This window comes from Bombus flavifrons, chromosome 12 (genome assembly GCF_040668555.2).
Source record: "Bombus flavifrons isolate JBK064 chromosome 12, iyBomFlav1_principal, whole genome shotgun sequence".
In the NCBI taxonomy this organism is placed as follows: Eukaryota; Metazoa; Arthropoda; class Insecta; order Hymenoptera; family Apidae; genus Bombus; species Bombus flavifrons.
The window spans coordinates 6,764,915-6,789,224 of NC_138453.1; the positions used below are offsets into that span (position 1 = coordinate 6,764,915).

A 24,310-nucleotide genomic window follows, 5' to 3' on the forward strand; every position below is an offset into this window, starting at 1 on the left:
CTGTAGCCGTAGAGGAAAAGACGAACGATAGTAGGAGACAGAGTGGAACAGGGATGGAGCATTCCTTGGGGTGTTGCAGCTTATGATCATGCAACGAGATGGGCGTGTTTTTAGGTTGCTCTTTGCTCCGCCCCTAGTACCGCCCCATTGGTGGTTGCTGTTACCTTCGACTCGTGACCTCCCTTCACCCTTCTGTCTGCAGTTGAAACCTCCGTTGGGTTTCGCCAGCAGCCACCGCACACACGTCAGCAGCGGCAAACTCGGCGCCTCCAACGGCAAACGAATCGTTCGTGATCTCCGTCGATCATCTGCCAGGGATCAGCGATCAACCATTTTCACGGCATCGCGAGGAAAAATTTTTGTTAAAGAACCGAGGAAAGTCCGAAGTGATCCGTCGTGTGCTTGGTTCGCTATGAGATTACGGGACAAATGGTGAGAGCGACATCCGGCCGCTGTACACGCGAGCCTATCGTCTGTGCCCAATCAACAGTGTTGTTTCGCTAAAAAGGAAGCTTTAGGAGGATGCAGATGGTATAGAAGATAGCGATGGATTCTAGGAACGGATGTTCCTAACGGAGAAGCCGAGTGGTTGCGACGATTGACCGGAATGGCTGACATTTGGGCGCTTGGCTACTCTGAAACCTAATCTTTGGAACTTTCCCATCGGAGAATTTCGTTATTCGGAGTGAAAAAGTTTAAATCGCACCTCTAAGTAATACACTTGGGTCGTATCAAAGACTACCAAAGGTTCGGAGGCGTTCAATCCGTCGATGTGATGAACGTGAATCGAACAGAGCAACAGGAAATATTAATTTGCTGAGAGGTTCAGTGTCAAGCGTCCCTGCGACAATGGCGCACAGTCGAAAATCGAAGCGAAAAAATTGATCGTGAGCTTTCGATAATGTCGATGGCTAATTTGAGAGACTTTGTTCTAGTAGATGCCGACCTGTCGAAGGTCGTCGCGTATCATCATGAGTTCCGATGCTTCTTTGAACTGGTGACCCAGAAGAAGTTTCTCGTTTTGCAATGTCGCGTTAGACGAACGAACTGCAAGATCAAGTAGAAAAGACGCTGATGCTGCAACTTCATCGGGAAGTTTGAACTCTGCTCTGGGAGTCCTGTCTGGGTGAAAGTGTTCAGGATTATCGGAGGACCGGAACGTGTTCAAATCACGGAACTCGATTCGATCGGGCTACTACTAAATTTTCACGTATTCTGTAAGTACTTGATTTATTTTCGCTTATAATATAAATAACTAAGTACGATATAAATAGCTCCTTTAAAAATTATCCTCTGATAAATTTTGTTAAGCAGAGAGTTTGATATTGATTCACTTGTAATATAAATCGCTATTCTTCAAAAATTGCCCTCGAAGAAATTTAATTACGTAGAGATCTCGATACTGGTTGTGAGACATTATGATCTTTGAAAGGGAATTAGTGATACGTAGATTGCGCATTCAGATTTCGTCAGATTGTACGTACAAAATCAAATAATTTGGAGAGGATTACGATACGAATGACATAGCACAATTAGCCAGATTTTATAAGTGGATGAAACGGAGGAACTTGTTCCCTTCAGGCTGCTATCTAAATGGATTAAAACGGCCGTCGCGCTCGAATATCTTGTCGAGCTAACACGATACAAGTACACATTCCATCGCAGAATATATTTCCATCAAGGACACGCAAATTGTCACGCCAATAAATTTCAATAAATTGTAATAGAACATCGGTTGAAAAAAATCTAGGATGATTTATAAAGGCACGTCTTATCAGCACCCATTGAAATCAATCAAAGCACCTAACAAATCCATAAAAATCCAAGACACAAAACCGTATCAGCGTTGTTCCCATTGGAGCGATTCCCATCCAGGATAAGCGTCGGATCGACGAGGCGCGGTGGAGATCAAAGACCATTTTCGAAATGCTTTCAACGCGCCCGGTAACATGTATCGTCGAGGGAAAATCATACACGCAAAAGTTTTTTTTCGTTGACGAGATCCTCTCCAAGAAAGAAACCACCCTGTATACGTACCGTGACGCATTAATCGACGAGTGGCCGTACAAGTGGCACTGGAAATTAGCGAACAATTAGCTCGCCCGGTTTATGTTTTCTAAACAAGCGCGGCCGATCGACGGCCCATTATTTCGAAGCATTCGTGCAACGCGGCTATCAAGCCTACCAACTTACGTACCTACCTACCTCTAACGTGTACGCAAGCTTTACCTAAGTGGCTCGGGGTTCGAGCGTGTCCGAAGTATTCGAGCAGTATTCGAGCGTGGTAGTACTTAGGCTTTTCGAGTATCACGGGGCTCGAAAAGAGGAACACGTTGGAGGGGCTCGGAGAAGGGGTCTTGTAGTGTTTCGTTGCGCTTAAAAGGAGGGGGTTTTACGGAGAGGGTTTCGCTGCAAGGCAGCTTTGGTGTTGCAGCCTCTTCAAACCTCGTGCAAACACTCGGGGACAGGGCGTTCGCCTGGTACGACGATTAATATCCCAATAAGGCCTCGTTCATAGGGCTCACTCGACCAAGCTGCTTCGTTCTTTATTCATTGTATCGTAGCTCCTCCCGCGGGATAAACTGCCCGATACCAGGGCGGTTCCGTCACTTTCTTTTTTCCTTCGTCAGTTTCCTCAGGCTTTTCTTTTATCCGAGGCATGCTAGACGGTGCCTTTTTCGCGCGTCACATGTGTGTGAATTGATTACTTTTTCTGGTACAGCAAAACTACTTTTATGTAAATTCCATTTATTTGAAAGAAATTTTATCTAGTGCCTGATTAAACGAACTCTTGTCGATTCAATCTATTCATTCGATGATGAACTCCTGTTATATGAATTAATTATATAAACTATTTGTCCATCAGCAAGTTCGTATAAACGGAGATCTGCTGTACCTAGAATCGAGATACTTAAAGGCTGATCGCTGATCGACTGCATCGAATTTTATCGATTGGTTTTTAAAGGGTAAAATAATAAATTTTGATAATGAATAAAATAATAATTATTCCAATAGTAAAATTAAGAAATTTTGATAAGTTTGACTTTCGAGTAACTCAATTATCATATAGTCGGGTCAATCTGATGTTATAGAACCGCGTTTGTCCTTTTACTGATTAATATGCTTGAAGATGTTACAGAAAGAGATCGGGTTTGTATTCGAATTGATCGCAGTTCCACGACGAAATTGCAGGAAGAAAGAAAGGCACAATTTCATTTCGTTGCATCGAATTTGTCGGTGATCGTAACTGGCGCAGCTGACGAGCAAATTTTACAGCGGGCCACACGATTAGCATACCTATCACGCGTGCGGTGTATGTCATTTATTCGCGAGAGGCCACGGCTGAAACGTTGCTATATAGAGATGGTAATTGCAGATCAGACCGCTGAGATGTGGCCACGTATCCCTCCGAATACAGAGATATCGCTTTATTAGTCGATCCTGGTCCCGTTTATGCTCTTGCCCTTATGGCGTTCCGCGTTCGCTGTTTTATTGACAGAGATAAACGAACCTGCCACCGAAAATTTCTCGTTACTCCGACGATGTGTGCTGTTAATTAACAAGTAATGAAAGATTAGAGAAGGGGAAGGCATTCGAGTTTGATGGGGATTATAAACAACAAAATATCGGTCGTAAATTAATCAGAGATTATTGCTCTTCTAATTGACTGCTTTTCAAGCAGTTTATTTCTCGGCATTTTTAACGAATGAAAATTCATATCGAGAGGAAGCGAAGAATCAACTTCAACCGATATTTTCGTTCTGTAAATATTTGAAATAAGAAGCAATGGAGGTAAGACGGGGGAGATACTCGAATCCGAGGGAGCCCGTGCATTTTCCTCCTCTTTTTCGTTTTATTTCTTTCCCGCTCTGGATGCTGAAGTTTCGGGGCATTATTACGCTACTTGATTTCGCATCGTGCCAGCTGTCTCCGATTATTCACCATAGAAATTTTGGGGGATTCGAGTTCAAAGGGGACCCCGCAGTCCTCCGCTAATATTTGAGGAGGCCCCGTGTAGTCTTGGGTCTTACCGGACGTTAAGCTCTAGTTTCTGTTGTACTCTTCCACATTCTTTGCCTTCTACTCGACGTTACAAATTTGTCGAACATCATCTTGTGTAAATATCAACGCTCTTTCGATATCTTTTCACGTTCTCTTTTCTCCACCTTGTTTCGATTTCATTTCAAAAATTTGGTGATAAATAGTCGTCGCGCGACAGCCAAGAAACTTCGCTTTGGAATTTTAAAATTCGTTGCGCGCTTGTTAAAGTACCTTCCAAGAGACACCGTCGGAACATTAAAACTTGAGGGAGATCACGCGAGCAGAACTAAGTATTTCAAGTATCCAAACAGGGGTTGAACGGTTCGCGAAGAGACTTCCAAATTTCCTGTCACTTGCCAAAGCACTTTCCATCTTTTGTTTAAATTTCTGCTCGTCGACACCTCCTTTCGCGCAAAACGATTATCATCCTTGTACTCTCGACAAATTCAAACAACCATTAATAATTTTCACCAACAAAGACGCATTAAAAAAATGAATTTCCTTGATATGATATCATATGATGCTGAAGGCAATAAACAATCTTCCTTTACCAATCGAAGAACGAACTTTCTTGGCGGAATATTTCACGGATGCGCCAGAGTGTTCCCGTGGCAGGCTCTGTTTTAAACGATCCACGAGCCGAAGACCACCCTTTCCGCCTGTTTTCCTTCCTCCTCTCCCCGTGAACCCGTCTCGCGCCGAGAATCAGCGATAGTTAGCTAGATAGCACTCGCAGCGTTGCAGGGCTTACATCGTGGCGGGTGGATGTCGGTTATACCTGTACACCCTTTCGTGTCTTAGTATGTTGCCTCTGTATTGGACACCGTGCGTGAACACGTACGACGATATCTGTCTTTAGACGTATACGTGTAGGTGTACCACAGGTTAGTCACTCGCACGGTACACTCGCACTGTTACGCGTACCGAAACACTCGTACATACATGCAAGACGTTATCTACCCTCTCGAATTTTGTGTGGGTATATGCGTGCGTTAGATGTGTGCGGCAGTACGTGTGGCCGCGAGGTCGAGGATGGGGCTAAAGGTGGTTGGTATCTTGTTGGAGGGTGAGAAATACGAGCTGGCCACGAAGCTCTTGCAGAGGCCTTGCGTGCACACCGATCGAGCTGCAACGAAGGAAGATAGACAGAGGGTGGAAAGGAAGGGATAGAGCGTGGCTAAGGGTTGCTCCGCCTGTTCGCACCCCCTTCTCGCTGTGCTCTTTAAAAAATTAGCTTCTCGATGCGAGCGCCGGCCGCCACCGCGCTCGCGGATTTTTATCTTGTCGCGTTGCTTTCTTGTTGCTGGCCAGTCAGGTAGCGTGACTGCATTTTTTTACTGATAATTTACGCGCGATGAAACAATCGGGGAATCTATAATTGCTCCCGGGGAATCGTTGATCGTGTAATCTCTCGTTCGGAACGCGAGTTGTTTTGTTCAGTTTGAAAGATTAAGTTGCAGAGACTAAAGTTTGTGGGATACAACGTCGATAACGAATCCAGGGGAATTTGTTAACCGGCTCGATGGATCATCGAGCTTTTTAAATTTTTGCCTTTGAATTTAAGGAAAGATCGGAATTTTTATGATTTTTGTAAAATATGCATTTAATTTGAATCAAAGAGTCGTCGAAGAGCGAAGAAATCGTTCAAGAATAAGATCGCTCGACCATTTTTCCGGCCATCGTTTTTTAATTCGTGCACGTGTAAATACCTCAAAGGGTGCGTATGAACGTGCACAATTGGCACTATGAGACGGGCGCGCACCGTGGGTGCAATAAATCAAGATAAAGTTATGATAAACAAATTAGTCGGCGCTGCCGCCCCTCACCGGTGTTATTGTCTATCGTATATCTACCTACAAATTACCAGCCGTCCCGAACACCTCGGGGTAACTGCTACTCGCAAGTCCTGTGCTCGTCGTGTAGTGGTCACATGTACGGGGGTTGGAGAATATTCAAGGGGTAACTCGAAATTAATGCACCACTTCCTCTCTCGGCGTAACCTCGAATTTCATCGTACCAGTGTGCCCTTTGCTTATTCGATGATCCCAGTCTGAGCTTTCAGTGGAACTCCTTTAAAGGCAAATCCTCTCGATTTCTCCAACGATATTTTCAATCGATTCGTTTCGTCGTATTCTATTCGCCAAACCAAGATCGATCTCGTAATTTGTTGAATGTTTTTTTTCTATTTTTTTAAATTCCTATGCAGACCACTAAACGCTAACCGGAAAAAGTAACGAATCATGGAAGCAATGCGTGTGTCGTTCCTCTGCGATTTCGAATGGAATCGTATCCAATCGGAGAATTCTGAAAAACAAAAAAATCACCGAGATCAATTTAATTCGTTTCTCCGCGTGGCAGGATCGTGTGTATTCAGCGTGCCTTCGAAAAACGAGGATCGGCCACGCGGCCCGTTCGTTCGCTAATCTATGTAAAATTAATCAACCGCTCCATTTACCCGTTTAGCAGAGTCTGCAGCGTCGAATTTCACCAGAACAACGCTCGTGACACCGATCGAGCAATTCTATCAGCTACTCCTCGAAACGATTTTAATTGAACGACGATATTTCGCGGCCTGTTCCATTATCGGCGCGAACATTCGCTGGCAACGAAAGGTGCGACGTATCCAGTCTTTAACACCAGATCAAAGATATCGATTTTCAGCCAAACCCCCGCTGTCCTATCTCGAAACGAACGAAGACATTAATTTGACTCGCTTGCGACGAGTTCGGACTTTATAGTAAATATATACGAGCCGTGGGCAGGTGATGCAACTCTGGCGGATCATCACGGGTCGTTTACTTTAGGTAAAACCTCGTTTCGACTTCCTCGCAGGCGGTATTTTCTTACCATTTCTGTAAAAAGCGTTTCGAATGCAAAAAAAGAAAAAAAAAGACGGTAATCGTGAAGAATATTTTGAACTTCACGTCGGCTAGTTTCAGATCGACAGAAAGAGAAAATCGTTGCCGTCCACAAATGGAAACCCGTTGGCCGGAACGCCACAATGTGGCAGAACATTTCCATAAACGCGTTCCAGCGTGTAGAGGAAAGAGATTCGCCGCGTCGAAATGTGTATCTGGACTATTTATCGGTGTGGCAAGAAAAGTTCCTTCATTCGAATTCGCGTGAAGGTAAGGAGTGGTGTAAAAAATACTTCACCCGCACGGTCTTCATTTTAATTAGGGAATAAATGCGAGCCATAAAAAAGATGCCACTTGCCCAGGAAAGAAGCTCCGCTATCGCATGATTATCAGGTTAGAAAAAATGTATCTGACACGTTCTATAGAGTTAGGATAGGGGCTAAGAGTTATGAGTTCCGTCGTTGAAAATAATTATATATGTACATAGAAGAAACTTTGTTTGTATTTCTTGCTCGATACTTTATTCCATACGCATTATATTATAGCTTAAAAAATGAAAAGACGTGGAGAAGTTTGGGGAGGAATTTAGGAATTAACTAATGTTTAAGGAAAACTGCTTCTTCCTTGTCACTTAATTATAGAGCAGATAAGACGCAAAGCAACGAGGTATGTTTTCACAAGACACGGGAAAATAATAAATTCCCATGTATAGGTGTTAACGTGATGTTGCATGGAGGGCACCGGAGGAGTGTCCAGTCACGCTATGGAAATTATGACGTATTACACGATTGCCTTTTCAACGTCGCATGCGGCTTGCCCGTGCCGTGACTAATAAGCAGATGTAATGCAATTTAACACGCATCGTATTAACGACTGTTTAAGCCGCTATGTTTTTCGATCGAACTTAACTTTGCTTTCCTTTTAATTCTTTTCATCTTCATCTTCGTTATCTTTTCGTCGTGTCCTTTTATTACTCTTAAACTCTGCTCAATTACTCTTGAAAATCTTGGAACTTTATTTTGGAATTAAGTTTAGGTTTTAAACTGGAAGCCCTTGCTTTACAGTTTAAGAAGAACTTGGTGGTCGATAAATACCATTAGTAGCTAATTATTCGGCTATTCGGATTATCTCGATTACTTTAATTAACCAACCGTTTTGAATGAACTTCACACGAAGGTTCGCGCGACCTATGCATATGCAAGAGGCCTCCATGTCACCAATTTGCTATTTTAATTTTTATGCGCTCCTCCATTAGCCGACGACCTCGTTCACGCGATATATCTCGCACGCTGATTAAAGTGCATTATCGTGTAAGTATTTTGCGATCCTGCTACGTGGATCTTTTGCGTTACAATGCAATGCGTTCCTTCGACATTTTCTTTTAAATTATCTATCACGAAACTGCACATATTTAGACATAGCTATGGTAGAAATGAATATGAAATATCGTTACGATTACTCGCGCTACAGTATCTGTGAGCAAATGATCCGGTATATGATGGGAAACACCGAATTCCGGAAGTCGTGAGACGACTCCTTTTTGTCTGCGCCCCTACCTTTTTTATTTCTTCCAGTTTGATTTCACTGTAGACTTGTTTAACGATAGAAAGTCATTTTTCGGGTTTTTTTCACACTTAAAATTATTTCACCATTGCAAAGAAGAAATTTGTGCTCGAGTAGAAGTAACAGAGGACGGCTAGAATGTAACAGAAGTTTATGGACGCCGGAAGTTCATGCTTATTCACTGAGCACCGAAAGGGCGACCGGGTATAATTTACGTATAAATTAAGCCGAATGAATCAACGGCAGACGATTAATCGCAATGGCTTGCCCGTGATAATAACAATGCCCGGCTTGTTTACGAGCGGTAAACGAATATATTAGCTTTTTCATTATACCGCCACGTGGACGTGGCCGTGTCTATCGTGTCTACAATTTGCTCGCGATACCTGACTTCTCCTGGTACAAACAATCGCCTTTCGCTTTCTCGTTTTTCTGTGTCTATTCTGCGAATACTAACCTACCACTTCCATTTAAGTTAGCCAGGCAAAATGAAAAAGAACAACTACGAACAACACGTTGTATTAGACACTTTTTGAGTAACAGTAACTCTAATTGAAAAGCACAAAAACGATAGAATCGAATGAATTTGTCGAAAATATCGTAATTCTCACGATTCATGGTGGTCGAAGGTATGCACGTAAGAAGGGAGGAAAAACTGACAACGGGATATAGAGGGTGGATCGTACGAAGTAAACAGGCCGTGAAATTACCTTTTAAATATTAGATTATGATTAAATGTGTACCTACCTCGAAGGCACTAAATGTTCACCACTGGTCCCCGCCTCCGCAGCCAGTTCATAAAGCTGACGATGGGGATGGTTTATGGTGGATGAGACTCAAACCTCCCTCTCGAGGGCTATATCGCGATATCAATCAGCTCTCGGCATCAGATAAGATTCGCTGCTCAGGAACTGAGTGCTTTTCAAAACGTGGATGAGGCTTTCTTTTTCGTGTCCTCGTGGACTATCAGCTTCGATGGACCAGGATGAATCCACTCTCGTTAAAACGGCAACTGATAATTTTTTTACTAAACGATCTAGACATCCGCGTTCATTCGCATCCTCGTATATTATCAGGATATCAAAATCATGTTCGATAAAGGTATGAAAGGGGATTTACATAAATACCAATCGATGAAGAACGCATGCAAGCGAAGCTTGTTATAATTCTCATCAAGTGCGAGATAACGCGACAATGTCGATTTTGTCTGCGGCTAATTGGTATCGTTAATTCACCGTGCATCATAAACGCTCGCGGTAGCACCTTTGGCAATAAATATTCCGACCTCCCCCGTTAGAATTTAAAGGGCCTTTCACACGTAGACGAAGACCGGGACGCATAGGTGAGCATGATGGGCAGGTGTTTATATCCGGCCGGTGTTGCATGCGTGTGCATACATATGCATACATATGCATAAAAAGAAGGATGCCCAGTGGGCATTCTACGCCCACGCTCTCGCTCCTTCTCCGTCTTTCTGTTCCTCTCTGCCGCCTGTCGAAAACCTTCCGTCGCCATAAGCATATGCATTGCTCACTTAGCAAGATTGATATAACCCGATATATATCTGCTATGCCAGCGATAAACGCGTACGGTTGGACGACGTTAGCCGTGTGTGAATATATGTGTATGCGCGTGGGTGAGTCAGTGTGTTGAAGCGTGCGTGTGCATCCGCAATTACGCGCAAGACGGAATACAGCGAAGGATAATTAATGCAAACGAGGTCGAGTCGGGGAAATTTCGGTTCGACGAGGCACCCGCTGCGAAGGTGAGAAGTGGAATGCTTCTATGTAAAGGAGAAAAAAAAGCGAGAAGAAGGAGGAATAGAAAGAGAAAGAAACCTGTACAGAAAATATTTACGGGGCCAGGCACGGGCTCATAATGCTCGCCCTCGAGATAAGGAAATTATTCGCGGACAAGTTGCTACGGGCATGTTAAGGAGACGATATCGATCTGGCCAGACGGTTGCTGCAGAAAAATATCCTTTCGCGTTGTTGCTGCCTGTCAGTTCGGTTTCGTGATTGTCTATCTGAGAGAGTAAAGGCGGCATGTGCATCTGTTAAACGAGTTTTATTCGAGACCCTTGTTGTTTCGAGGGTTCCCGGACTTTTTAACGCTTATTTCGTGAGCCGTACGCGTGAATCAAGGTAAACTGGAGATTTCCCGGTGTTTAAGCAATGGAATTTATTTCGTCGACTTTCTAGAAACGATCTTGCCATTTGTGAGAATGATTAATTTTTCGATAGAGCAGATATCAAGTTCACGTTATGGATAAATGGTACGAAGAAACTGGCGAAAGATAGAAACACGGTAAATATTCTTTATCTATGAGATATTTCATGGTGTTTTCTTGGTATTGGCCAACAAGTAGCTTTCACTCGAGTCCCCATGTTAGCGTCCCGTTTAACGGCAACGAGAACTTGGAAGTCTCCGGGGAGAGTTTGCCGACTAAAACCAACCCCTACTGACGATTCGAGGGGCTGCGCCACAATACAAGCAATAACACGTACCGCCCTCTCCCTTCTCTTCTTACAACGTCATCCCCGTCGCCCCGTTGCACGCACCCTCTCTTACCTTAATCGACGAAGGATGATTTGGTCTTAAATAAACTTCTCACCTCCATCGACGTAGACCACATCCCCCTTCCGCGACCCTACCACCCGTTTATCACATAAATCGTCGAGTGGTCACTTTGATTATGGGCTCACCAACCCCGTCTTTTTCTTTATTCGCTTCCTCTTCCTCGTCCTTACAAATTTCGGATTGAATTCGATTACAGAGCAAAGACCGCTCGGTTCTCGAGGGCTTTGCCTGATTTCTCACAACCGACGTCGTTGATTTGATCTTTGGCTTAATTGTTACAAATCTCAGAAATCACTACAATCGAAAACTCTTTCGTCTAGAATGATTCAGAATTAACATACGATTTTTCTAAATTACAAAATGTCTTAGCTATGGTCTTTTTTTATTCATTTCTTTGATATTACCTACACTTCAAAAATGAACCTATGACTTAAACATGGCTGATCTCTCCAATTGATGAACCTCTTATCCTGTTCAGTTGATGAATCCTCTCTCTAATCAACAAATCTCGAGCTATCGAGTTGGAAAGCCGATTTCGAAAAGCGAAGCTGCAAAATTAATCTGACAAAGGTAGCTCCTACGAGAGATGAAATTAGAGCGATCTCGAATTCTGTGTGCACACCTTTGCGGCCAGGCGTAGTCAAGACGGAGCGTAAAGACGAACAAAGGATCGATCGAAAGACGAGCGTTTCGGTACGAGGCGAGACGGTATTATTCATCAGCAGGCGGAAACCCTTGGAAGGTAATAGACCGACATCCGGCCACGTGTCTTTACTACGATGGACCAATGAGATTCGAGACACGGAGGAAAGAGACGAATCTCGTGACCGATCGAGTCGAAAGTCCAGACGAAGCGTCGGCACGCGCCAGAGCCATGGAATTATTCAAATGGAATTCACGAGCCGAGCCAGCTGCTTCGAGCTCGATCAAAATTGGGGGAGTGGGTCGTACGAACGACACTTTTTGTGTGTCGTATGGCTGTTTCTCCGTCTTCGTTCACCCCGTTTTCATCCTCCGTCGCTCGTTGTACTATACAGAGTAGATTTATCGTTGAAAGGGAATCAGGATTTTTACCCTTTCACTGGTAAATCATTTGATCCTAAATTAGAAGATGTAAGAAAAGTTTCTTGAAGTTTATGCAAAGTAAGATTTTCACGAACTTAAATAAAGAAATAATTTCTACGCACAGATTAAAAATAACGAGTAGCTACTGTAATTTAGATATTTCATACGTTTCTTGCGTGCATTCTGTGCATTTTCATACTTTTAGATTCTCCGTAAATGCATAAACCTCTGTGCTTTACTTATAAGAAAGAAGTCCAAACGAATCAACTCAGACAGAGTCTCGATTGCTTTTCGACCACGCATGGCAAGCACTTTTCATTTCGACGTTGAAACGAGACCTGTCTTCTCCTTCCCAGATCCTTGAGAAGCGAAGAAAAGCCAAGGATCGTTTCGCGAGTAAATATAACAGACCGTTCAATGCTGTGTGTCTTTTCCAATTTTTCTGAGTAAACCATTTCCGCAAGGGTCTCTCCCTTATCGTTTTCCTTGGTGTTTGAACGTTGGGAGAACGAAAGGAGAAAGCTGAGAGAGGACGTGAAAGAGGCGGCTGAGGTCAGAAAGCGAATTGCGACATTTAATACGTAATATTCCATATAATCTTGTATGAAAAGCTTCGCGTTATGGTTTGCGGTAGGATAAAGACGGGAGAGAGAGAGAGACAGACAGACAGATAGACAGGAAGAGAGGAAGAGGGTGATTTCTCGAGGGTGGCCAAGAGACGGTTAAAGGCATTGAGCCGTCCAAGCCACTCGCGAGAACTCCGAACTCTCTGCTCCTGCGTTCTCCGCTAAAAACCCCCGGGGGTTGGGGGTGGCAGATGGCAGCCGTCGGACTAGTTCTTTCCAACACTTTAACCCGTCAGAATCGGTAGACACTTAACCCCTAGAAGGGGATACGTGCGATCAACGATCGTAACAGGACGTCTTTCACACATCTTTCTTTCGATGTCTAAAATTTGTTAACGAATTTAATGAGTTCATGCTTGATATATAGAGCTTCGTATATCGTTATTTAATATTTTTAAATAGTTAAAGTGCTAGTAAAAGATTGGGAAAATTTGCCCATTGAAACCTTAACGCTTTAAATATAGCTATCCTGAATAGATGATGAAATTAGATTTGTCATTTTGTAACGTTTAAAGGGAAATGTTTACAAAAATGTAGCCATACTTAAAGGGTTGAACAGTCCTTTTATCTGAACTTCAATTCTGAACACTATGGTATAATAGTAATATCGATGAATTTCTGATAAATTAATGTTGTACATAAACCGCGAGAGCACTCGATCAACTTGAAAATGATGGGAGAAGTTCATAATTTTGTGGACGGAGAAGGACGATGATAGAATGGAGGGACGAGTGATTGAGACACGCCGTAAGACAGGTTGAATCGAAGCTACTCCAATCGTGGAAGGTCTCAGTAATCGATTCGAGTAGCGAGGAAGTGCGGTTTCGAGGGGCTTCGAATGGCGGTTCGCCCGGCCAGGAGTGTGTTGTTGGCGGATTTGACGTGCTTATCAATGGATCACAGATGTAATAGGCTGCACGCACCCCAAATCGACCACATAACTGATATCTGATAAGGAACCAATAGCCGTGACGGGATTTGCGTGTGACTATTCATGCCTTAGCTCCCTTCGCTCGACTTGTTTGCTCGTTCGTGCCGTAGGAAATTTATTTCGCGATTTCGAGAAACACGGCATAGGACGGTAAACTTCGACTCAATCGTACGCTATCCTGGAAAAGTAGGAGAGACGTGCCACGGTGTTTCGTCTCGACTCTATCCTCGTATTAAATTCACGGTTTTGTCGATGGCCCTGGAACGATGACGTCCTCGAGCAATTCCTCGCGTTGTGAAAATGGCACATTGCGAATTTATTCTTCGATAACCAAATATTTCAGTCGGTCCTTTGCTAAATTATTTCAAATAACCTTCGCCTTTACCGTGATTCATTGTGTAAATATTTCACCAGTAGTTTCATGTTAAGAATATTTACAAATAATCGAAGAACAGACATTTCAAAATGTCTAATGGTGTCTGAAGCGTTTTCTAATGGTGATGGCAAATAAATTTCGGAGCCATAGTCATTAGTCATATTAAAATAAAAGGAAGAAGGGTCAAGAAAAGTTAGAAGAGATTTGAAAAGCTTAGTCGAAGCGTTTGGCGTTTGGTAAGGAGGCGTGTTCTGTCATCTGGCATTCCGTTTCTTTCAAAGGAAAATACGATACCGCCGAGGCTGATCATTTTAAAGGTGGACTATAGACTCGTCATCCGGCAGGGCACGCGCCACTCAAGGATACTCCCTCACTCACCATCCGATGATTCTTGAAGACGTGGATAAGTATATCGTACGAGGCAAATGGCACGCAAGACTTCCGGTGCCACCCCTATCCATCCTTGCAGTACCCCCCCGCTGGTGTCGAATTTGGTCCATTCTTCCTTCGAAAATCGTGATCGTGATTCAATAGCGTGAGCGGAAGCGGCGGAAGGGCGCTCGCAGACGTACGCCACCGTTTGTGTGTACGCAGCGTGCCTTATGAAAAACCTCTTTTGTAATGTACATTGTCTAGGGAAGTGGGAGGAGACGGCTGAGAATATGAATGGAGAAACAGAGCTCTATAAGACTCGTAAACTCGACTACGATAAGGAATTGATTCGTTTTTCGAGGCCTCTACTATATATTAATTATTGAGATCCAAATATATGAAATTTTATATAATTTTTAATAGTAGGTACTTCGATATAACTACAAAAATTTGGTACGATGAGAATCTGATAAAGAATGAAAATACTTTTTGTGTACGTAGGTAGCTTATTTTATATATTTTATTTTACACATTGTGAAATTATTAAAGTGTAATTATTTAAAGTATTATTTAAGAGCAAATTTTTCAAGACGTCAAAAAAATTCTTTATGGCGCGATAAACCATAATTTTGTATTTTTACATCACGTGAAGGATTTGATCCTACGTATGTTTTGCTTGAAAAGATTCATGAAAAGTCACTGTACGTTTACAGCCCGCAGGAAGCCGAACGATCATAGACTCAAGCGAGTCGATAATAATTTGATTTCTCCCATTGCGAGAGTGAACGATTCCCATCGCAGCCGTGGAGTTTCTCGACAAAACGAGCGCAACGCAAACAGGCCGTCTGTGGGGTGACTGAATAGGCCGCGAAGTGACAATGGCGGTACCAATTGTTTTCCTGACTTTTATCCCACTTATTATTCCGTGAGACTATTATGATCGTCGTTGGCGATCGTCATTATGTTTGACGAAGGCCGACAATCTCAAGTTACGCGGCCATTGTCAGCGGGGTGCAGCAACGACGCCGAAAATGCAAAATGAACGCGCACAGACGGTGAATCGAGGCGCCCGCTGTGGCGATCGTGAACTCACGTAGCCAAACGGCACGTGTGCACTTTTATACTTAATGGACGGCCTCCTGCGTGCTTGTTTTTCTATAAATCAATAGCCTAGAAAATATTAAGATCGAACAATTATGTTAATAAATTAATTTCATTCTTTCCAATTCTCGTAATTCTCGTAAACGTAATTTCGACGATAGTGAATCGCTGTTTTTGACAAAGAATATTGTTAAAGTCAATAAATAACAAAATTTATACAGAGATATATTTCCTTTAGTTTAAAGAAAAAGTCTAAAAACCGTTGAGAGCCAACGAGGATACTAGGACTGAATTCAAGGGCAGAAACGAGAAGGACGAATCGGTGATAACGAGGTGTTCCAACCGGGAGTTGTAACGCCACGAGTCGAGGGGTAATAAACCCCCGTAGACTGCGCAGCTGTGAACCCCCCGCCAACCATGCTCGACTCGACGATACGTCGAACTATGTGAATTCGAGATGCATCGAGCCCAGTGGGATTCGTTGCCATTTTGGAAAGCCGCTCGTATTCATACGGCTACGCACGTGGGCGCCAATTTTTTTTCGACCCTTGCACGCTTGCTCATACGCAGGGCTCTCTGGAATCACTTCGTTTTCGTTTTAAACAATGCGCCTTTTGTTGAGCGCTCAGTTTTCCTACTGAAATTTTGTTTCTGCCAAGCTCTTTTTCTGTAAACGACGATGTTCCTCTGAATCTGAGAAATTCATAGCATCTCAATATTTCCATTAATCTCCACGCATGTTGCCAAAATTGTACTTGAAGTTTGACTCGCGAATTTAGAACGATCAGATAGTCGTGTTGCACGGAAGGCAATTTTCAGGCATTATCGGGATATGTCGTTGGGAAACACACGGTGCAACGTTGTTCGACGGATAGAATTAAACTTGGTGGAACGGCCGCAAAGTTCCTTAAAATTAAGCCATTCCCCCGTACACGATTCGAGAGCAGTCGAGGAGCAAAGTAAACGGCGCACAACTGAGCGACTTAATTCAGAATATACCGGCGGAATATAACACCGGGGTACCCACCGCTTTCCGATTCGTGCGAGGCGACTCGCAATTTATTCCTCTTCGCCTCTCTTCGCCTCTGCCACCACCACTCTCCAATTAACTTTGAATCACCCTCTCCGCGAATCCTCTCCTCATAACGCGAAACTTCGAAATCAGGAGTCATGGTGCGTTTAAATTCCCCGGGAAAAAGAACGCACGAGATCGTTTTCATTTCACCCTCGTTTCTACTTACAACTGCAATTCAAATTCCGGCCGGTTTACCACCCTCGCGACCGAACACAAAATTTTGTTTCATCTTTTATTGTCTGCTTTCTCTTCTATTATGTATCTAGTCGTGGACCCAAGATACTTTTCTCTTTCATATTAAATATTTTTAAATAGAGAAAAAGGAAAAAAGTAATACATTTTTTGTCGAGAAAATCGACCCCCTTACAAAGTTTCTAAGCCGACTAATTTTGGAATCGGCTTACGCGACATACGCTGGATGTACGGGACAGAAAGGGCGGGTTTGTGGCCGAGTTATGGGACAGAGGATAAGCAAGTGGGTGTGTATTGTGCCTCCTGTCATCCTCAGTCGAGCTTTCGTTACCCCAAATGCTAATTATATGTCAACTGTTCACGCGCCATATCATGGAAGACCGGGTGTCACGGATGGAACAATAAGGGTGGCTCGAGCTAATGGTCCTCTTCCACACCAAAGACGTCTCCCGGACCTTGAGACGTTCTAATAAAAATTACACGATGTCTAGCAGCTTTTCGCGCGAAAACTGCGTCGTTTCATTCACATCTGATGTAAAGAACCAGATTTTAATTTGAAGGAAAACGTGTTTTTAATCGGCTTATTCTTGTCACATCTTGTGTTTCCTTTTTTCTCTGTCAAAGTGACAGGTGATAGTGTGCGACATATTTTTACGCTATCATCCATGGTTAAGCAACGATTGTAATAAAGTTAAGCGACAAAATTCGTTCGGTTCATTTCCTTATCGCCACTTAAGGGAAAAGAGCGATAGGCGTGTGACCTCATGAGCGGGTATTATTCGCAGAAGGACTTGCTGATTGATGCACTCTGTACACGCAAAACTCCCATCCGCCCACTTTCACCCCTTCCGATTTGGAATGTTCATATTGGGGAGTCTCGCTGTTTCGAATCATCCCTGCTTACCGTTTTGGGGTTAACTGATTTTATCTTGATAAACGTGTCGATCTACCTTTACGATGTCACATTACAATTTTACACATTTTATTGATGTTTCTTGCGTTGAACGTTGTATCAAAGGGTAGTTGGTTACGAACTGAAGTGATTATCGTCGTGGCGGAGACAACGAAGAAGCAAGTGGAATAAGAAAATGAAAGGTTGATCGCCGGAGCGTAGGAGAGGAGATAATTAATAGGTCGACAACGGGGCGGGTAAATTTGCAAAGCCATTTCAAGTTTCTTCGAGCTCCTTCAACTTTCTTCGAGTTCCAGCGATTCGCTCGTCGTCGTTTGATAGTTTACTGTAGGTGATTGAATTCTTCGGACGATTTGTAATCGCATCGGTAAACTTTGTACATTTAACGCCAACCTCACCTGACGGGGGTGCTCCCGTGTTCATCGAGTGGCTCACGAAAGCCGGGTATCGTTTCAGCCCTTCTATCGACCACGCGAACGTCCTTCGCGCGTTCCGAATATTCGCTGGTACTCGCAACTTCGACAAGCATATAAACGACCCTCGAAAAATTCCCATCGATCTCACGTCATTGTAAAAACATTTAGGAGGTATTTAACAGATGTTCAGATGATAGAGAATAAAAAGGAAAACGATTTACGCGATATATTGGTGTACAAGATTGATGAATATTGGATGCACACGAATGAATGAAAAATTAACAAATTTCACGCAGATCGATTCCAATGGAGCAAGAAGGAAGCAAAATGGTCCCAGAGTAGGGTCGGCCATGCTTCAGTCGATATTGAAGTAAATTGGTAGAATTGTCGGCTGCCGCAAGGAGCAACACTGATTACCTCGGCCGCTCGTTAAGTACTGTAACAATACTAACCCCCACCACATCCCATACGACTCTCCCCTCTCGTGTCACTTTTCCGAGGGTGATAGATCCGTTGGCCAATCCTGTCGCCTCCATCCCCACCGTTTACCCTGCATTTTACGTCTTCTTCTCACCCCGGCTCGACTGCGACGGGTTATAAAACGGCAAGTGACGATAAGTCAGAATGAGAAGGAGAATACACCGAATGGTTGTCTTTGCCTCTCTAGCGCACCGCGGACAAGGAAGGAGTCAGTGTGACACGTTCAGTGTAGAAGAGAAAGAGAGAGCGTACATTTGAATGGTAAAAGCGAGGACATGGTGTAAAGAAGACGCAAAAGGAGAAGAAGGCGCAGAAGAAGAGAGCAAGAAAGAAAGTAACGCAATGTGTAAGGGTGAGAAGGGGAATGAAAAAGACAAGCGAAGTAAAGGCAGAGAAGAAAAAAATGCAAAGAATAGACGGCATAGTAACTTGTTCATTAAGACGGAAAAAGTTAGAGACTGTGAGAAAGACGTTCGAAAGAAACTATATAGGAAGGAGAGAGAACAGGGGGTGGAAATCGAAGTTAGCATGGAAGAAGGAGGGTACGAGTCGTAACTTGCATTTGGAAGCGCTCGAAGGCACATAATCATATCCTTTGTCATTTAAGTCGACAGTTGCTCGGCTCCATGGCGATGAAGTCGACGTCTACGGTTTTCTATAGGTCATAGGGGCGTTTCGGGGGTGCGCGAGGAGATCGTTTCCCTTCTCGAGTCTCGCTTCTCACACCGGTCTTGCTTTTCCACTCCTTGTTCCCCGGTTATTAGGGCTGCCTTTCGCTGTGGGACAATCGAAAGGTACCAGCTAATGGGCGGAGCTTTTGGGCAGGACCACTGCGTCATATTCCACCCTATCGACGGGAGTTCGGTATTTCCACCGTTTCTGGAAGCATGCATTTTTCATCGTGGTTAAGCACCACGTTTGCTTTCTCTCTGATATCGAACATTTTACCGTACTCTCTGAAATTTTCTCGTTCTACCACACTTATTAACTTTACATTTTTCGAATTAATTTTTTGTCGCGTAAGATTCATTGGTTTTTTTGGGGTTTCCCTCCTTTTTTGAGGAGAATCGTAAAGTTCGATGAGACAGAAGCGAGTGTATTACGAAGCCACCAGCCAGTAGTCCTATCCAATTCTAACCGTCATTCCAAGTCCAAACATAACGCTATTCTACGGAGCAAACATTTCTACTTTTCGACGTGCAAACCTTCCGTGATACCTCGGGGAAGCTTGCTCTTCAACTGTGCTGACCATTTCGCGACTCATTCAGCCCCGCCATTCATTCCCCGTATCCATGTTGCACATGCTTAATGGCTACCTGTATATTCATGCTGTTTTGTGCGCGAATCAACATTCAAATTGCGTATGCATATGTGATTATATCGAACGATAGCGTTGCCTATACAGTTAACGATTTATCATTTTTTTAATAACCAGGCTTCCTTTTGATGCTGTTTGGAAATCCATTCAAAGCAATGAAAAAGAAGAATGAAACTAAACGACGTTTAGCAGCGTTTAACTCGGAGACGAAGTGCGAAACACAGCATTCCCTTGTCGCCGTTCGACGTTTGTCAGCCCTCATCGTTCAATGCGGAACGTACTTTTTTTATGTCAACACGAGGGCCAATTGAGTGGATATAATAACGGTACCACATGTTTCATTCGAATTCGCCGACATGTGGGTTCCGTTCCGCTAGTTCTCTCCGTGTACGTGCACTAAAACACTAACAGACTTCTGCGAAGGGAGGATCGTAGCGACCACGTAACGACAGTCCTCGGAGTCATCAAATTGATCGCCATGATTTGGCTACTCCCCCATTATACAACTGCTAAAGCCTCGTGTACACTACGTTTCATCCCGGCAATTGCATCAGTCGATTCGGTTACGATGGATTTTTAAACATCGTTCTTTCTTCCTCCTTCCATTTCTACTTCTGGTCACCCACTCGGATTCTTAAAGTCGTAAAATTATAAATCGTTGAATTTGTTGTATCCTCGTTATAAAAAATTATCGATGATTTTGAAATTAGAGAAAATAATAATATATAATAATATATAATAATTATAATAAATAATTATAATAATAAAATATAATCGTCTCAAAGAACCTGTTTGCTTTGCGTAACGATGCATAATGTTGAAAACCCGGATGCTTGTTGAAACAAAAATTTGAGGATTTAGATTTATCTGTAGCACAAACGCCACAAATTTGCGTTATCGACTTGTAAATGGATCTGTAGATATAGGGGAGGGTTGGTCACTGTTATCAACCGTAAAAACAAATCCAATACCTGTCCAGGGAAAAATTAACTGATCCTGGCACGTCTTCATTTCAGGTCTCTATCATGCAACCGTTCTCAACCGGCAGTACAATGGCGACCGAAACACCGACCAGTCTTCCGCCAGAGAGGGTTACTTCACCTGCGCCCTGCAAAAACTTGACCTTCTCCATCGCTAAAATCATGGAACCGGACAAACGTCTTACCGAGCAGAGCAATAATCAGCAAACGACACCGCCGCAACCTCCACCGCCTAGCATTCCTTCGTTAACTTATTCCGCGCATTTGGAATCGGCCTTTAAGAAATACGTGCCAACGTTGAGGCATCAGAATCTCTTGCAACCCTATTCTCTTCTCTATTATCATCCGAATTCGTTGTTGAGTGCCTTTCCAGCACCACCGCCCACTACACCCACCGTTCCACAGAATTCACCACCACCAACCACCATTCAAAAAGCTTTCTCGAAAATGAGCTTAACAGCGATTTCAGCCGAGAGCCAACGCGAGAAGAAGAGTCCCGGACCACGGAACAACGAACTCAACACGACGAACAAACAGAAAACGTTCACCTGTCCCGAATGTGGGAAGGTGTTCAACGCACATTATAATCTGACCAGACACATGCCAGTTCACACGGGAGCTCGACCGTTCGTCTGCAAGATCTGTGGCAAGGGCTTTCGCCAGGCGAGCACCCTGTGCAGGCACAAGATCATCCACACAGCGGAGAAGCCGCACAAATGTCCGACATGCGGCAAAGCTTTTAACCGAAGCTCGACACTGAACACCCACAGGCGCATCCACGCCAATTACAAGCCGTTCGTCTGCGAGTACTGCGGCAAGGGGTTCCATCAAAAGGGGAACTACAAGAATCACAAGTTGACGCACAGTGGCGAAAAGGCCTATAAGTGCAACATCTGCAACAAGGCGTTCCATCAGATCTACAATCTGACCTTCCACATGCATACTCACAACGACAAGAAGCCATTTTCTTGCAAGATCTGCGGCAAAGGATTCTGTAGGAATTTCGATTTGAAAAAACACATGAGAAAATTACACGATACCGGATCACCTGTATTAAATAGCCTAGGTACTTCATCGCAAAGTCACAATCAACAGTCTGGTTACGCGTCGGTACAGCACGGAGCCGGTGGCCATTCGTTCGTCAATCCTTTCTTGCTACCACCGCCTGGTACTACGAGTTATCTCAGCAAAATGTTGTGACAAGGCGACGGTATTAATTACCCGAGGAAGACACAGTGTCCTTTGATCCTCGGAGCACCCTGTTACACGGGGGACATCGGCCAGTTGACGCAACCCTCGAAATGAAGAGACCTCCGTGAGGAAGATGTCGATGATGAAAACACGCATATAGAGGGTGAAACTGGAAATAGACGAATACAAATCGTCAGGTTTTCACGATGAAAGTAAGTTATTTCCAATACGGAGGCTAAAAAGAGATACCAAAGACGCGGCAGAGACTTCGACAAATGGGGAACGTGTACGTACGTGTTACTGCATCCTTTCGAGACAACCAACTACCTCATCTACAGCATCCAAATTGTAGGATATTATTTCTGTTTTATCTTAAGGCTAGTCTCAGGTCTTTTTCGTCAGGAAACGAAATCATTTCCAACAATTTCTTTCGGATATCTCGTTTAGAAACTGTTTTTTAACCAGACAGAACTTCAGCACCGAAATAAATACATCTGTATTGAAAATTCTCTCGATCACGATTGCCAAGCGAATTATCAAGCGATTGAGAACGATTCACAAAACCGTAATAGATAGAAAAATCGTTTTAAAATTGTTCTAAGTTAAGTAAGTATAGATAAAAGTCTTTTGGGAAAAGGAGCTGGCAAACAACGATATAGGTGCGTTCATTTAGAAAAATTTCCCCGGTACGGAAATATAGGTAGGTAGGAATATGCTTAACTTGGAGAATCGGAATCGGACAACGCGACGGCGAGTGTAAAAATGCAGGGCAAACAGTACGAATAATCGAATTAGACGATTCGTCGCGGACAATTCTGCCAGGACAATGATATTTTAACCGAACGAGCAGTTGCCAGCTGCAAAACACGGATTGAATATGTTGGAGAACGCAAATAATCGGTCGTATAGAGCGAAATAAACTACACTGGGAGGTAAATCAACAGATAGACAGAGGAATCAGGGATATATAAACGTGTATTGGCACGAACGTTATATTGGATATCGGGTCCCCCATGACATCGGATTAATCGTCGCATGAAAGCTCAATCGGTGGTATCCTGTGAGAGATGATTACTTATTTATGTAAATATTTGTAAATATTTGTACCTGTAACAGAGAGTGATTTCGTTACAGCGCCATTAATGTCGGCGCGCAGGGATTATTATCGACGATAGAAAGAGAAAAAAGGAAACGAGCGATATGGGAAAGTCGTAACGGCTGTGTGTATCGTCGTGACGATTCTATCGAAACAAGAAGATGAGAAGGAGAAAATTTCGCCCGAATCGAGGCGCGTCTTTTCATTTCTCTTCTCTCTCGCGAAAGCTCGCATAGGAGCTTTCCTGCGGAAATAAGCGTAGAGCAACGTACAGACACGTTGGACGCATTATCTTTATCTATACTTAGGCGAAATGTATAAATCGGTGTGATAGTAGCTTTTAAGTGACGCGTAGCGAGAACGTGCAGAAAACGTTGGCCATTAATTAATATCCGTTGTAAAATAACGCTTAGGTACGTTCGCGATCGATTGTTGGCCATCGAGTTACACGCGGTCGTTTTTAAGAGCTTTTGCAATAGAGAAAACGAAGGGAACAGTCGCTCGCTGTTCTCTGTTTTCGTGCGTGTATTTCATTTTCATTATGCATTTTTATTTACCTCTTATGATTTTTAAAATCGTACTATTTCAGTTTCTCTTCCTCTTTTAGTTTGCAGAAGATTTTATCGGGAATTAAACGCATTCTCTACTGGCTTATCTTAATTTCTTCAATTACTATTGTTCCTTTTTATTTTTTGGAACGGAGTTTAATATATTCGAACGCAATTGAAACAGATTCCTCCAAGGAGAACTTAATCGATTCGTATTTCATGTTTCTACCGTACGAACTAGATAAGCAGCCATTAACGACGAAGCGAATTAATTAAGCATGATTAACGGTGAAAATAAAGAAACGTTATATATGTAGATAATCGGTAGAGTAGATGAAAATGCATATGTATGTGTCCCCTATTGTAAATATGAATCGATCCAATGCAATAAAATCATCGATACCAATGAATCGTCGGTCGTCTCATTTCACACCTTCTTTGCACACATCATGACCATACATTTAACGTATCTACAAGTCCTTTAATCCTTCACAATCTTCCAAAAAAGAGTTCATACGTATAATATCGTTTTATAGAGACTTATAGAGGTGCAACAAAATTTGCAACGCCGTCGTAATACAGTTAAGA

At 43.2% G+C, this 24,310-nt stretch overlaps 1 protein-coding gene across 2 annotated transcripts; it reads left to right on the forward strand.

Annotated features, from left to right (window-relative positions):
• Positions 1–209: 209 nt before the first annotated feature.
• LOC138185698 (fez family zinc finger protein erm) lies at positions 210–24,117 on the forward strand. Of its 2 annotated transcripts, XM_069124857.1 has the most exons (3): positions 210–1,217; positions 6,975–7,169; positions 20,924–24,117. In XM_069124857.1, the coding sequence occupies exons 2-3, from the start codon at positions 7,107–7,109 to the stop codon at positions 22,085–22,087; spliced, it is 1,227 nt and encodes a 408-aa protein (XP_068980958.1). In that variant the 5' UTR covers positions 210–1,217; positions 6,975–7,106; the 3' UTR covers positions 22,088–24,117. The 2 variants fall into 2 exon arrangements, with proteins under 2 accessions (XP_068980958.1, XP_068980959.1); XM_069124858.1 differs by lacking the exon at positions 6,975–7,169.
• Positions 24,118–24,310: the final 193 nt, after the last annotated feature.